The 15,449-nt window shown below is 36.1% G+C and overlaps 1 protein-coding gene across 8 annotated transcripts in view; it reads left to right on the top strand.

The window, feature by feature from the left end:
• Wdr41 (WD repeat domain 41) overlaps positions 1-15,449 on the top strand; it is a 44,504-nt gene that overhangs the window by 13,644 nt on the left and 15,411 nt on the right. For 4 of the 8 annotated variants that reach the window (XM_074077246.1, XM_020177879.2, XM_074077247.1 and 1 more), the window contains 5 exons: positions 2,419-2,467; positions 4,493-4,624; positions 6,325-6,387; positions 9,071-9,182; positions 11,179-11,241. In XM_074077246.1, coding sequence (XP_073933347.1) covers positions 2,419-2,467; positions 4,493-4,624; positions 6,325-6,387; positions 9,071-9,182; positions 11,179-11,241 — 419 coding nt within the window. Of the gene's footprint in view, positions 1-2,418; positions 2,468-3,992; positions 4,087-4,492; positions 4,625-6,324; positions 6,388-9,070; positions 9,183-11,178; positions 11,242-15,449 lie in introns of all 8 variants that reach the window. The other 4 variants (XM_074077248.1, XM_074077249.1, XM_020177880.2 and 1 more) reach the window with 4 other exon arrangements.

Below are 15,449 nucleotides of genomic sequence, written 5' to 3' on the forward strand. Positions count from 1 at the left end.
TTGAGGATTGAGGCTGGCCCAGGCAAAGGTTTGGAGAGACAGTCATCTCCAAAATAACCACAGAAAAATGGGCTAGAGGTGTGGCTTGTGAGGCAGAGGGCCTGCTTTTCAAGCGTGAATCCCGGCAAACCCCAGTCCCACCAAGAAAAGAACATTGCTTCTGGAAAGCCACTACTTTTGAAAATGATTGTATTCTAGTTCAGAAAATGTATGTACTTGCACATGAGAAATTTTATTTTTTAATTTAAAACAATCATTTTCCTTTTAATCTCCAATCTTTTATCTCTTACATTTTGAAATAAGTGTTAGGCATGGATTTAAAATTAACTCTTTGTGTGGCTTCTACCTAGTTAAGAAGTCTTAAAGCTTCTTTCTACTAAAAAGATAGCTAGTGCTTTATTTAAAAATGAACAGTCTCCATTTGTCTGTGTTTGACATATTTTCCATTTCCTGAGTAATAGGGTTTTGAAATGAGAATTGAGTGTGGGACTTATCCAAGCCTATGAAGATAGCAGTTAGGAAACTTGGAACCTGAACATGAGAAATTTGAACTTGAAGTCAGCTTGGAGGGTTAAGGGAGTTGCTATATGACCAGATCTCATGTAGAGGTATCCATTAGAACAGATGCTTTCAGAGGAATGAAATGTTCCCGTGTTTCAGTTCTGTCCTTTTTACCCAGTGTTACATGTCTGGCCAACAGTGTTTGCTTCAGTGAAGACATCCAAAGCATGCCATGATTTTGTGACACAGAGGAGTAGCACAAATTTTCTAAATGCCATAGGTGGTAGTGGAACATCATTTATTAATGGTGGGTAACAATTAGGGTCTAGTTGTGTGCAGTTCATAGCTGGCTCTTTTTCTCTTATTGAAAAAACTCTGAATTTAAGTGGATAGAAGTGGTATTATGTTGACAACTTTGAACTGATTGAATCATTGCAGTTCATTTACAAACTTATGTACTGCATTATTAATATAAGTTATTTGATATGCTTACAATTTCATTCTTGTGTACTGTCTTTGGTTATTGCTTGAGTATAGTTCTTTATTGGTTTTATTATACTGTCATCACTGTGATGAATAATTCTCTTTGACAAATTATTTCCTTGATTATGTTTGTGTCAAGGATATCTTTTACTGTACAGATTATACAGTTTGTTTCTGTACGTGGAAAGAATGGAAGGTGAAGAGGAGAGATAAGCTATAGCAAAGTTTATTACAGCTCTTTTATCATGGCATGATTCAAACTTTCCTTTACCTCTTTGCATTTCAAGCATTTTCACTAAAAATTACCTCCAAAGTCTACAAACCTCCCAAACCAACAACACAACGTGTGCAGAAAAACTAGGAGGCACAATGAGCAAAGAAGAGGTCCTGACTTTAAATTGTAGAGTTAAAATATCTTTATAGAGCTGGTGGAGTGGCTCAAGTGGTACAGTGCCTGCCAAGCAAACATGAGGCCCTGAGTTCAAACCCCAATACTGCCAAAAAAAAGAAGAGAAAGAAAATGTCTTTATGAGAAAATAATAGAAATAAATGAAACTAAGGACATGATTCCATTCCATCCCTGGCTTCTCACTTCCTGTCAGCAAGGTCACTCCTCAACTTGGTTTCATTTAATTTCTCAGACATTTCTTTATTATTTTTATACTTTTATTAGCATAGATTAATTTTATAAGACAGTTTCACTGTGACATTTACATGTGTGCTTACAATGTACCTTAATTAGACTCACCCCCTTCATCTTTCTCCTTATCCTCCCTCCTGTGGCTTTTTCGAACAATTTCAGCAGGTTTCATTTTTCTATTTTATACTTGTATACAAAATACATAATTCATCCTCCTTCACCCTCTCTGTTTATATCAGAAATTTCTTAAAATAAAAAAAATTTCTTAAAATCAGAATTTTGACACAAGGAAGGATTTTTAATATCATCTATGTATAGCCCTCATTTTTGCATTTCTAGCATGTTATTCTTTGTAGCCCTGTAAATATATTATTTATTTTGGATCCTTCATACCTGGCACAGAAGTTTTTGTTTTTTTTGGGTGAGTCTGGAGTTTGAACTCAGGGCTTCTTTCTTGCAAAGTAGACCCTTAGAAAACAGGTGCTCTAGTCCATCTTGCTCTGGTTATTTTGGAAGTGGGTATGTCAAGAACTATTTGTGCAGGCTGGCCTTGAACTGCAAACCTCCCCAGCTCAGCCTCCCAAGTAGCTAGGATTGTATCCCTGAGCCATCAGCACCCAACTTGGCTCAGAATTTAAAAGGTATCTTATCTTGTGTTTGTTAAATTAAAGAACCTAATCTTCATTGATGTTAGTAAGTCAAAATACCACTAATAAGACCTGATGGTTCTTAGGTAGTTTTGGCAATTAAATGTCATCAGTGATTTTCTTTCTTAACCTTTTGTCTCTCACCAGATTTGCATCTGCTGGTGATGATGGAATTATAGTTGTGTGGAATGCCCAGGTGTGTATTGATGATATGTGGATTGTGTAATAATGTATGACAACATAGTTGAGAATTCATTAATAAATATTATATGGCAGTAATTATAAATATATATGGGGGTATATTGTAAATTTAGTATAAATATTATATGGGGGCATATTTAAAATCATGTAAGACTAATACTTGAAAAGGGCTACTTGGATAAATTCATTTAAAATGGACACCAGTATTTCATAGTGAAGAAGAAAAAGTTTATTAAGATGTTTTTCCCAAGAAACAAATGTCATTTTATAAAAAAATGTAATGTTCTTGAACAGAATTTAGGTAATCAGCAACTGTATACTGACATCCAAAGTAAATCAAGTGTTGAGTGTTGTGAGAGCTGCAATTTTTCCTTTGAACACTGTATGATAGCATAATACAATAGTTTTCCCATCTTTGACTTTAAAAGTAATATAACAAAAGGTTTATATATTTTTCAAAAATATTTAAGGTTTCAAATTTCTGCAGGGCCTCTCTTCCTGATCCCTTTGTTTCTCAAGTTCTTCTCTTAGGTGTTTTTCTTCATTGTTTCCTTACTTTGGATTGCTGTCTGGCCTGTCAGACCTTCATTTTTCAATGGTTTTGCCTTTGATTAAAGCAATTCTTTAACATTGCAGTCCCCTTAGTATCCACAGGGGATTGATTCCAGTCTTTCTGCCCCATACCCAAATCTGTGGATGCTCAAGCCTCTCATATGAAATGGTAGAGTATTTGCATCTAGCCTACACACTTCCTCCCATACACTTTAAATTATCTCTGATTTGCAAAGAATACCTAATACAATGTAAATGCTGTATAAATACTTGTTACACTGCGTTTAGGGAATAATGATGAAGGAAAAAGTATGTACATGTTCAGTACAGACACAAGTTTTAATTGATTAACTTTTTTTTTTTAACTTATTTTGAGGCATGGTCTCACTGTGTACCCCAGCCTGATGCTGAACTCATGATCTTCTTGCCTCAGCCTCCTGAGTGTTAGGATTGTAGGCAAGCACCACCACACCCAGCCTCAGAAAAAAAAATTTTTGGTGGTGGTACTGGGTTTAAACTCAGGGCCTCATGTTTGCTAGGCAGATGTTCTACTACTTGAGCCATGACCTCAGCCCTTTCTTTTAGTTATTTTTAAGTAGAGCCTCAAGATTTTTGCCTAGGGCCAGCATCAGACTGCAGTCTTCCTACCTATGACTCCTGTGCAACTGGAATCACAGGTGGTGGCCTCATGCCTGGCTTATTGGTTGAGGTGGTGTCTTGCTAACTTTTGCCCAGGCTAACCTCAGCCATAATCTTCCTGATCTCTGAGGCTTGAGCCCCCGCAACTGGCCCAACACTTTTTTTTTTTTTCAAAAAAATATTTTCAATCTGAGATTGGTTGAATACATGGACACAGAACCAGTGGCTGCAGAGGACTAACTGTTCTTTACCACATTCATGAGTTCTGCAACCTTGGAAAGGTTTGAAATTTATATTTCGTTTTTGTGTGTTTATACTTTGGAAATCAGTAGAGACTGATGGATGAACACATTGAGTGGGTGAGAGGACATGTTGGTGTTCAGCAGACATGGAGCGGAGACTAGCTTGTAAGTGGTTGGTCAGGTACTACATACATACTTTGTTATACTTTGACTTGTAGTCCTTCCACAACCGATCACCATAGAGAATTCAGTACAAACACTTGGATAATAAGGACTCCCTAGTTTTTCTGCAGATTAAATTGATGATGTTCTTATTATATAATTTACAATATTCTTAAAAACATAGGAAAGAATATTCCTTTGTGAATATATGGTAAATTAGCATTTTAGTTAGAAATTAATCAAAATTATTTATGGCTATTCTTCCCATGCTTGTTTAGATTTTATTTGATTGCTTAACTAAAATTTTTAGTCCTGAATAAGTAATTCAAAATGGAATATATGTGTATTTTCCACATGGTGATTCTTATTGTTTAAGATTGTTTAAATTGTGAAAGAGTTTATTAACATTCTTACTGGTATGTCAGACAGGAGAAAAACTTATGGAACTCAATGGACACACACAAAAGATAACAGCTGCTATTGCATTTCCTTCCTTGGAATCTTGTGAAGAAAAAAATCAGCTCATCTTGACAGCCTCTGCCGATCGAACAGTTATTATATCCTTAAATCTGGATGAAAGTGAAATAGCCACAGGGACCCCCACAACATACATTAGTTTTAGCCTCTAGGGACTTGTCTGTGCATTCTTGTTGTAGCAAAAATGATCTTGTTCTAGTCTTCATAAGACATTTCTTAAAAGTATTAGGCATCTGAAAAGTATTAGACTGGAAATAGCAGGTTAAGGTTTGTATGGATAGGACCTCATAACTAATGCTGTCTTTCCAGAGTCACTGTTCTATTAAGTTCTGTAAAATGGAGGAAATGGGAGTACCTGGGCTTAAAAATACTTACTGTATATTCTTAATTTGCTTTATAATTTAGGGAAACAAAGATAAGTTGTACTGGAGAATAATTCACGTCTTTTCCCTCTCATTTTACAGCAAAAGAACCTCAATGGTCCCAATCCATGAGACTCTTTTAGAGCTTCTGAGTCAGCAGAAAAGTGAATTACTCTCTGCTCAGTATTTAATATTAATATTCAGTACTCAAAAACAGTTTTACAAAAGTAAAGTAACTTTTCCTATACTTTTAGGTAAAAAGTTAAGCTGTAACAGCAGTGGTAAAGTTTTATAAAGTGCTTGTGTGTGCTATACATTGTATTTTACATATATTGACCCCTTTAACCCTTGAAATATCCCTTTCAAGTAGATATTTTTTGTCATTATCATTTACAGATGAGAAAGTAGAGGCACAGATATGTTAAGTAACTTCCCCAAGGCGCACAGCCAGTGGAGTACAGAACTGGCATGCCTTCTGATTACAAAGTCATAGGTCTGAAACTCTATGTGACATTGCCTTCACAAAATACTTTCTGTAAACAAATTCAGCCCTTGAATATCAGTATGAAGAATTGAATTTGTGAAGCCCATAGTCAACCATTACGGATAATTATAATCTTTCATTAGTTTTTTAAAAAGTTGTCAGATTCAGATTGGCTTTAAAAGGTTTATGCTTATTTGAATGTTCTATTTAAATGGCTTCAAACACCATGTTTTGAAGTAAGCCCAAAGGAGTAACTATTTCTGAGGCTTCATAGACCAGGACTTAAATTTATAACACATTTTAAATAAGTTCATCAGCTGAAGTGGTTTCTAGATAGATTGCCTATGGGTGAGACAATTTCAAGAAATCATTTATATATATATCATAAAATAATTATATTCTATTATATGTAATGTATTCTATATACACTATATATTTTGAACATGTTAAGAGAAACCTCTCATTTTAAATACACATGCAGGTAACAGAAACACGTTGTTAGTCTTTGTATCAGGATAGCAGTATCAAATCATTGCAGGGGCTTTCAGGAAATATTAATTAATAGATATAATTTGTAGTATAAATAATTTATTTTCATGCTTATTAAATCAGGGTGGACTGCTCAGGAGAAGCAGTTTAAACAGTTGCAATATTTAATGCCTGTAAAGATTCAGTACTTCAGACCACTTGTTCGTTGGCACTTTTACAATTTGATAGTAAAGTTTATCTCAAGCTTATTTCTATTGTAAACCTGCTCTACTAAGTTGATGACTCACTGTGTGAATTTTTGTGGCAGTGGAAACACTAAACATTTTATTTTATTTTGTTTAAAGATCTGACCATTTTATATTTGTGATTTAGTTGTTAATTATTAATATTATCTCATTAAGATTTTAAAATTCTGTTTAGAAATTATTTCTTAACATAAATTCAGGTATGGGATTGTGATACTGGCAGACAAGTTCAGAGAATATCTTGCTTCCAGTCTACTGTAAAGGTAAAATCTTAAGGAAATGCAAGTTTTTATGGTAATATGTTTTTGTCTCAGAAAAAATGGTTTAATAAATGAGATAAATTACTTTTGTAAGTTTTAAAAATTATTTTTTTCACATCCCTATAGCTGTTTGATTCTGAAACTAGATTTTTGGAGGCATATGTATTAAGCATTAGAATGTTTCAGTTGGAAATTAGAGCAGGGACTAATTATTCTAATAAGAGAGGAAAAGGTAGGACCTGGTACATTTTTAGCAAGAAATTCTAGGAAGAATGACTGTAACAGTAGCTGTTCTGTTTTCTTTATAATTTGACTTAAATACGGAGTTATTTTTTCCTTGACCTCTGCCTTCTCAAAGGTCATAAAGACATGTGAGTTACCTAGTTCCAAAACTAAAAATCTTAATGTGGCTCTCCTATTAGGTTCATTTATTTTACAGATACTAATTGAGGCTATGTGACAGGAACTCCGCTGCTTATTAGAGAAACAACTTGATCAAAACTTATATTTCATGTGATCTGAAAAGCTGCTATTTTTATATGCCTTTAAAAATCTTGCTGCCTGAAAAACTAAGGTTATTAGGTCTCAAATGAAAATACATGATTAGAAGGAACAGAGAACTTAGAGAAAATAACAGTGTATTTTGGGAACATTCCTTTGGGGAACTGTTTCATGAACTAGCTATAGGATCTGGTCAGTAGCAAAGTATCTTTCCCCTTGGTGGAAAGACTTTTTTTATTATTATTCATTTATTCACATGTACATACATTATTTGGGTCATTTCTCCCCCCCTGAATTCCCACCCACCCTCTCCCCGCTTCCCCCCTCAGTTCCAGTTAGGTTTTTATTGTAATGTTAATCATCTTGATAATTGGATTTGTTTAAAGGGGTTTTATTGTAATATTAATCAGCTAGCTACTTGTATTTGTTTACTGCTGCTATGATACTGTTTGTTTCAGTAAGAAATTATTTAAAAATATCATTGTGCTCACTTTAATTCAGGTTTTTTTCTTTCTTTCCTTTTTGGTCCTACTGGGGTTTGAACTCACAGTTTTATACTTGCTAGGCAGACAGTCTGCTTGATGCAAGCCTCCAGCCCTTTTTGCTATAGTTATGTTTTGAGATGGGGGGTCTCACTTATTGACCAGGCTAGCTTGGACCAGGATATTCCTATTTCAAGCTTCCCTCCATCGCTAGGATGACATGCACATAACACCATGCCTAGCTTTTTACCAGTTGAGATGAGGTCTCACATACTTTTTTTGCCTGGGCTGAATTATTGGTGGAAGTAGCTAGGATTATAGGTGGAAGCCACTAGCACCCAGCTGCAAAGAACTCTTAAGAATAAAGACAAATAGCCCAATTAAAAACAGACAAAGAATTTGAAAGGTGTTTCTTCAGAAAGATATACAAATGGCCAGTGAGTACATGGAAAAAAGCTCGACATCATTAGCTGTCAGAGACATGCAAGTCAAAACCACAGTGATATGCTGTTTCATACAAGAATGGCCAATATCTAAAAGACAGGTCTAACAAAGTGTTGATTCGTTTATGGAAAGACTATGAACTTTAAACATTGCTGGGGGGGGAATGTTATAGTAACCTTAGAAAATAGTTTATATCAAGTCATCAACGTGTTAAGTAGAATTATTTGACCCAAGAATCCTCCTAGATATATTTCCAAGAGAAATGAAAATACATGTCCCCACAAAAACTTGCACATGAATGTTCAGAGCAGTATTATTCATACTAGCTAAAAAAATGGATGGAATATTATTTGCCAATAAAATAAAATGCAGCTATCAGAAATCCAGAGAGTAGACAGGATAGGACCTCCTGAAATAGAAACTGTATTGATTATTTTCAACACTTTCTTCTGTTTGAAAGGCAGCCCAACCTTCTGCCTAGGCAAGACCACCAGAGCCTCCTATTTTTCTTTTCAATTCTCTCTTGCTGTTTCCCTTGTACTCACTCTGGGTCAGTGGGTGAAGAAGAGACTATGAAAGAAAGGGACCTTAGCATATCATAAAAGATACAGGACTTCTACAGTTCTTTTCTGAGTCTACCAAAGAGAATTATTTAGAAGAATTAGTAGATAATTAAAAACATAAAAACAAAGGTCATGTTGCCCATTTCACTTAAAGAGAGATTTAAGTATTACATATTAGTTATCTACTACTAAGTAACAAATTGCCTCAAATTTCATGGCTTAAAGCAATAAACACTATCTCAGAGTGTTTGGTCAGGAATAAAGACCATCCTAGCTGAGTGGTTCTGCTCAGGGTCTCGGTTTTGTCATCAGAAGGCTCACCTGGGGTGAGAATCTACTTCCAGAGGCTCGCCATGTTAGTGGTAGTTGTCTGGAGACCTCAGTTCCTTGCTGTGTGGACCTTTTCCCATATGGTTGCTTGAGTGGTCATGCCCTGGAGCAAGTGATCTGAGAGAGAACAGGGAGGAAGCTGCAGTGTCTTCTATGACTTAGTCTTTCAGTCATGCACCATCCTTTCTTCTTCTTTATGTTCTTGAGACACTAGTTACCTAGAAGAGCCTGTGTTCAAGATAAGGAAAAGTAAGCTCTGCATAGTAAAGAGAGGCTTTCAAAGAACTTGAGGACATAATTTAAAACCACTCAACAATGAATACTTGAGTTTCTGAACTGATGTATATTTCAAATCAATTTTTGCAGTGTTTAACTGTTCTTCAGAGACTAGATGTTTGGCTCTCTGGTGGGAATGACTTATGTGTGTGGAACCGAAAATCACACCTCCTGTGTAAGACCAGCCATGTTTCTGATACAGGTAAAAACAAAGCAAGGTGTTTGTGAACCTGATTGACACACTGTAAAAGACACGGTGACTCTTCAAAGACACTTTTCATGAATACAGAGGCTCGTGTAGAGCATTATGTTTCTTAGGTCAGAAGATTAGCCATATTCAGTTAGTATCCTCATTTCACAAATAATGTTTTTTAAACCAATTGTTTTCTCCTTCCCATGCCTGCTCTCCTTGTTTCTTCCTTATCCTTCTCTTCCACTGCTCCTGCACTCTGTCCTCCACCTTCCTATACATGAGAAGATATAAAACATACTAGCTAAGCAAGCCTGTGTGGAGGAGGAGCTGAGGTAGAAATGCTCTGAATCACAGCAGCGCTACTAGTCTTTTGATATGTAGAAAAGATAAGCCAATGAGTGAAATATTCTCCAAATTTGTATACACAGTATAAATTATATGTGAATTATGTATATTTATTATAGTAGAAGGGAATTAACTTTAATAAAAGTTTTTTTGACAGCACATGTCCTAATATATCAATTCTTTAGTTTTTGTTGACAAAAATAATAGTTGTAATCTATCTCACAGAAGTTATGGTTAGCCTCAAGCCATTTCATAATTCAGCTATGAAAAGATACTTAGAATTCTACATATAAGACTGGGCACTGTGGCAAGTTGTCCCACCTATTTGGGAGGTTGAGGCAGGTGAGGATCCTTTTAGCCCAGGAGTCTGAGGCCAGCCTGGGCAACATAGCAAGATCTTGTCTCTTAAAAAACAAAAACAAACAAAACCCTTACAAAAACTTCTATACTTAAATAAATAAATGAAATATGATAAGAGTATAAAGTCTGACTATTTCAATAGTGAGTTTTGTAAATATTAATTGACCATAAACATGCTATTTGAAAGCTACTTTCTTGGCTGTTAACTATTGACTAGCTCTGTTGATATGGGAATAGCAAACTCCAGACTCAGTTTCTCCTATACTCTTGTTTAACAGCATGCTTCTGGAAGACACCAGCCAGTTGCCCTCTGATCCAGTTCATTCTGACACTACCTGGAGATAGCATCAGATTTCACATTTTGAGGGTGCAGCTACCAAAATTGCCCCCCACCCCACTTGTGCTGTTCACAGCCCACTTGTTTTACTTGAGCTGGATACAGATGAAGAAATACATAGAGCAAGGCATGTGGGAAGGGGCATGAAGCTTCCAGTCCTCCTCTAGGTGTGCCATCCTCCAGGAATCTGCATGGATTTCGTTATATAGAATCTCTCTCAACCCTGTCTTTTTGATTTTTTTTTTATGGAGGCTTTACATAGGCATGGTTGATTAAATCTTCAGCCATTGGTGACCAACCTTCATTCCCTCTCTTCTCCCTGGTGTTTGAGAAGCGGAGCTAAAAGTTCCAACCTTCTAATCCTGCTTTGGTCTTGGGAGTGGAGGGGGTGACAAGATTCTATCCTAAAGTTACCTAAGGGCAGCCATCCACCAGTCTTCTCATTGTCATACAGAAAGACACTATCATTGGAGAGTCAAAGTATTTTAAGAGTTGTACACCAAGAAAGAAGATGAAGACCAGATTCTTAGTTCATAGTAACACATGAGCTCATTTGGTGCCAATGAGCATGCGCAGGCTTCTTAAGTTTCCACTGAGGGAAACCCCCGTTTTACATCTCATTTGAGCTAGCCGTCTTGTGATGGTTGGTGGTTTTTATCATAAGAGATCCCAGTAAATATGTGGGAATGGCTGGATATACATACCACTTTCCAGAACAGTGGAAATGTTCAAAGGGTATATCTTACCCTTAAGAAGTCAATAATGCCTTGCAGAGCTCCCAGAAACCTCCTGAAGCAGTCATTTTCATGTTTAAATAAGCAAGAAAGTGGGAATGTAGCAAGTTTTATGTGCTTTATTGTTGTCACCTACTTTCTGGAAATGTGTGGCATAAAACTGAGAATGTTTTGTTTTTGATGTAATCCATGAAAAAAATGATTTGCCTTGTTTTATATCTTTATGAAGGGATCAGTGCTTTGGTTGAAGTACCAAGCAACTGTGTTGTAGCAGCAGTTGGCACAGAACTGAGTGAGTATGACATTCCTTTTCTTTGTTTTATTTGTGCATGTATTGTGTATATATTTTTAAAACTAGAACATTCATGCTGGAAGACAAAGTAGTTTTTTATTTCAGAGATGTCTACCCTTGCCCTACTCTTGGCCTTTTGGGGTTGTTAAAAGAGACACAGTTTTAAGATGTTAGGGCAGGCTTCTTTTCTTGTCAGTATTGCAGTTTATTTTTTGATTAAATAACATTGCTTAATCTAAATCCTACTCTCATCTGTCAGTATTCCATCTAAGGTAGGATTTCATACAAGTTTGATAGGTATCAGGAAGAGTTCTCTTGTGTATTGACTGAAAGACCGTTTGACAACCACAGTTTGAATGTGAATGGCTATCAGAATTTAATAACCTTGCTAGAAATGTGTCAGTTAGGGAAATATTATCAGAGCAGAAGGAAACATGTGGTATGACCTATTTCCTGAGAGAAATGTGAGAAGGAAGAGAAACGTGGACAATTACCACCACTTGGAAAAGCTACAAGATCTTCCACTTTCATAGCTCTTGCTCCAGTGGCTGATGATAGCACTTCATACACTGACGACAGTAAGCCTGTGGATGAATCTTATGCCCACTGTGGACTGGGAGCATTCAGGGCAGCAACTGGCCTTGTTCACATTTGATAGCTAGAGCTCCTAGAACATAGTGAATGTTTATTAAATGTTGATCAGTAGGATCACTTCCATTAATTTGATTTTGTGTTTTCTGCATTAATTAAAGTTAAGATTTATACTAGTTAAATAAACCTTTTTTTGTCAAAGTAAGATAATGAGTCCAGCAAGACATTGAGCACTTCCCATTGTCAAAGAACTATGTGGTGTACACGATTATTATCCTCCTCAGAGGTTTTTGATTTATTGGTATATGCCTGTGTATCAAGAAAACAGTTTTGTTTTGTCTTTTAAAGCACCTGCTGAAGTCTTCACTGAGTTGAAGTTGAGCATGAATTTCTAGCTTATTTTGTAGCAGTTCTTACTGGCCTGGGACTCTGAGTAGAGAAAGCTGATAGTGGAGGTGATTCAGGGACGAGGGCCAGATGCTGACCAGGAATGGGTGTACAGCTGGATGTGTGTTGAAGCTCTAGAGAGAACAGAGCCTTTGATATTTGGTAGTGTGTTTAGAAGAGTCAATAAAGGAAGTGAGTTCTAAGGAAACTAATGTAGGATTCAAGTAGATCATTTGAAACATCTCAAGCATTTTAAAGAAATAGTTTCTCAAACTCCTAGAAAAACAAGAACAAGCAAATCCCAAAACAAATAGGAGAGAAATAATAAAAATAAGAGCTGAAATCAATAAAATAGAAACCAAAAAAACCATACAAAGAATTAATGAAACAAATAATTGGTTCTTTGAAAAAATAAACAAGATCGACAGACCCCTGGCAAACCTGACTAAAAGGAGAGAAAAAACCCAAATTAGTAGAATTAGGAATGCGAAAGGGGAGATAACAACAAACACCATGGAATTCCAGGAAATCATCAGAGACTACTTCGAGAACCTATATTCAAATAAATTTGAAAATCTTAAAGAAATGGACAGATTTCTAGATACATATGATCATCGAAAACTGAACCAAGAAGATATTAATAAACCGAATAGATCTATAACACAAAATGAAATTGAAGCAGCAATCAAGAGTCTCCCCAAAAAAGAAAAGTCCAGGACCTGATGGATTCTCTGCTGAATTCTATCAGACCTTTAAAGAAGGTCTGATACCAACCTCCTTAAACTGTTCCACAAAACAGAAAGGGAAGGAAAACTGCCTAACACATTTTATGAAGCCAGTATTACACTTATCCCAAAACCAGGCAAAGACACCTCCAAAAAGGAGAACTATAGGTCAATCTCCTTAATGAATATTGATGCAAAAATCCTCAATAAAATAATGCAAACTGCATTCAACAACATATCAAAAACATCATTCACCACGACCAAGTAGGCTTCATCCCAGGAATGCAGGGGTGGTTCAACATACAAAAATCAGTAAATGTAATAAACCACATTAACAGAAGCAAAGACAAAAACCACATGATCATCTCAATAGATGCAGCAAAAGCCTTTGATAAGATCCAACACCATTTCATAATAAAAGCTCTAAGAAAACTAGGAATAGAAGGAAAGTACCTCAACATTATAAAAGCTGTATGTGACAAACCTACAGCCAGCATTATACTTAACAGAGAAAAATTGAAACCATTCCCTTTAAAATCAGGAACAAGACAAGGATGCCCACTATCTCCACTCCTATTCAACATAGTACTGGAATTCCTAGCCAGAGCAATTAGGCAAGAAGAAGGAATAAAAGGAATACAAATAGGTAAAGAAACTGTCAAAATATCCCTATCTGCAGATGACATGATCCTATACCTTAAAGACCCAAAAAACTCTACTCAAAAGCTCCTAGACACCATCAATAACTATAGCAAGGTAGTAGGATATAAAGTCAACATAGAAAAAACATTAGCATTTCTATACACTAATAATGAACAAACTGAGAAAGAATATATGAAAACAATTCCATTTACAATAGCCTCAAAAAAAATCAAATACCTAGGTGTAAACCTAACAAAGGATGTGAACGACCTCTATAAGGAAAACTATACACTTCTGAAGAAAGAGATTGAGGAAGACTATAGAAAGTGGAGAGATCTCCCATGCTCATGGATTGGTAAAATCAACATAGTAAAAACGTCTATACTCCCAAAAGTAATCTACATGTTTAATGCAATTTCCATACAAAATCCCAATGACATTCATTAAAGAGATTGAAAAATCTATCGTTAAATTTATATGGAAACACAAGAGGCCACGAATAGCCAAGGCAATACTCAGTCAAAAGAACTATGCAGGAGGTATCACAATACCCAACTTCAAACTATATTACAAAGCAATCACAATAAAAACAGTATGGTACTGGCACAAAAATAGACATGAAGACCAGTGGAACAGAATAGAGGACCCAGATATGAAGCCACACAACTATAACCAACTTGTCTTTGACAAAGGTGCTAAAAATACATGATGGAGAAATAGCAGCCTCTTCAACAAAAACTGCTGGGAAAACTGGTTAGCAGTCTGCAAAAAACTGAAACTAGATCCATGTATATCACCGTATACCAATATTAACTCAAAATGGATCAAGGATCTTAATATCAGACCACAAACTCTAAAGTTGATACAGGAAAGAGTAGGAAATACTCTGGATTTAGTAGGTATAGGTAAGAACTTTCTCAGTGGAACCCCAGCAGCACAGCAACTAAGAGATAGCATAGATAAATGGGACCTCATAAAACTAAAAAGCTTCTGCTAAACAAAAGAAATGGTCTTTAAACTGAAGAGAACACCCACAGAGTGGGAGAAAATATTTGCCAGCTACACATCAGATAGACGACTGATAACCAGAATATATAGGGAACTTAAGAAACTAAATTCTCCCAAAATTAATGAACCAATAAGGAAATGGGCACAGGAACTAAACAGAACTTTCTCAAAAGAAGAAATTCAAATGGCCAAAAAACACATGAAAAAAATGCTCACCATCTCTAGCTGCAAATTAAAACCACACTAAGATTGTACCTCACCCCTGTTAGAATAGCCATCATTAGCAACACCACTAACAACAGGTGTTGGCAAGGATGCGGGGGAAAAAGGAACCCTCTTACACTGCTGGTGGGAATGTAAACTAGTACAACCACTGTGGAAAAAAATTTGGAGGCTACTTAAAAAGCTAAACATTGATCTACCATTTGATCCAGCAATACCACTCTTGTGGATATTCCCAAAAGACTGTGACACAGGTTACTCCAGAGGCACCTGCACACCCATGTTCATTGCAGCACTATTCACAATAGCCAAGTTATGGAAACAGCCAAGATGCCCCACTACTGATGAATGGATCAACAAAATGTGGTATTTATACACAATGGAATTTTATGCAGCCATGAAGAAGAATGAAATGTTATCATTTGCTGGTGAATGGATGGAATTGGAGAACATCATTCTGAGTGAGGTTAGCCTGGCCCAAAAGACCAAAAATCGTATGTTCTCCCTCATATGCAGACATTAGATCGAGGGCAAACACAACAGGGGACTGAACTTTGATCACAAGATAAAAGCGACAAGACACCTAAAAAACTAGATAGCATTTGTTGTCCTCAACGCAGAGAAACTAAAGCA

This window comes from Castor canadensis, chromosome 6, assembly GCF_047511655.1.
Source record: "Castor canadensis chromosome 6, mCasCan1.hap1v2, whole genome shotgun sequence".
Taxonomy (NCBI): Eukaryota; Metazoa; Chordata; class Mammalia; order Rodentia; family Castoridae; genus Castor; species Castor canadensis.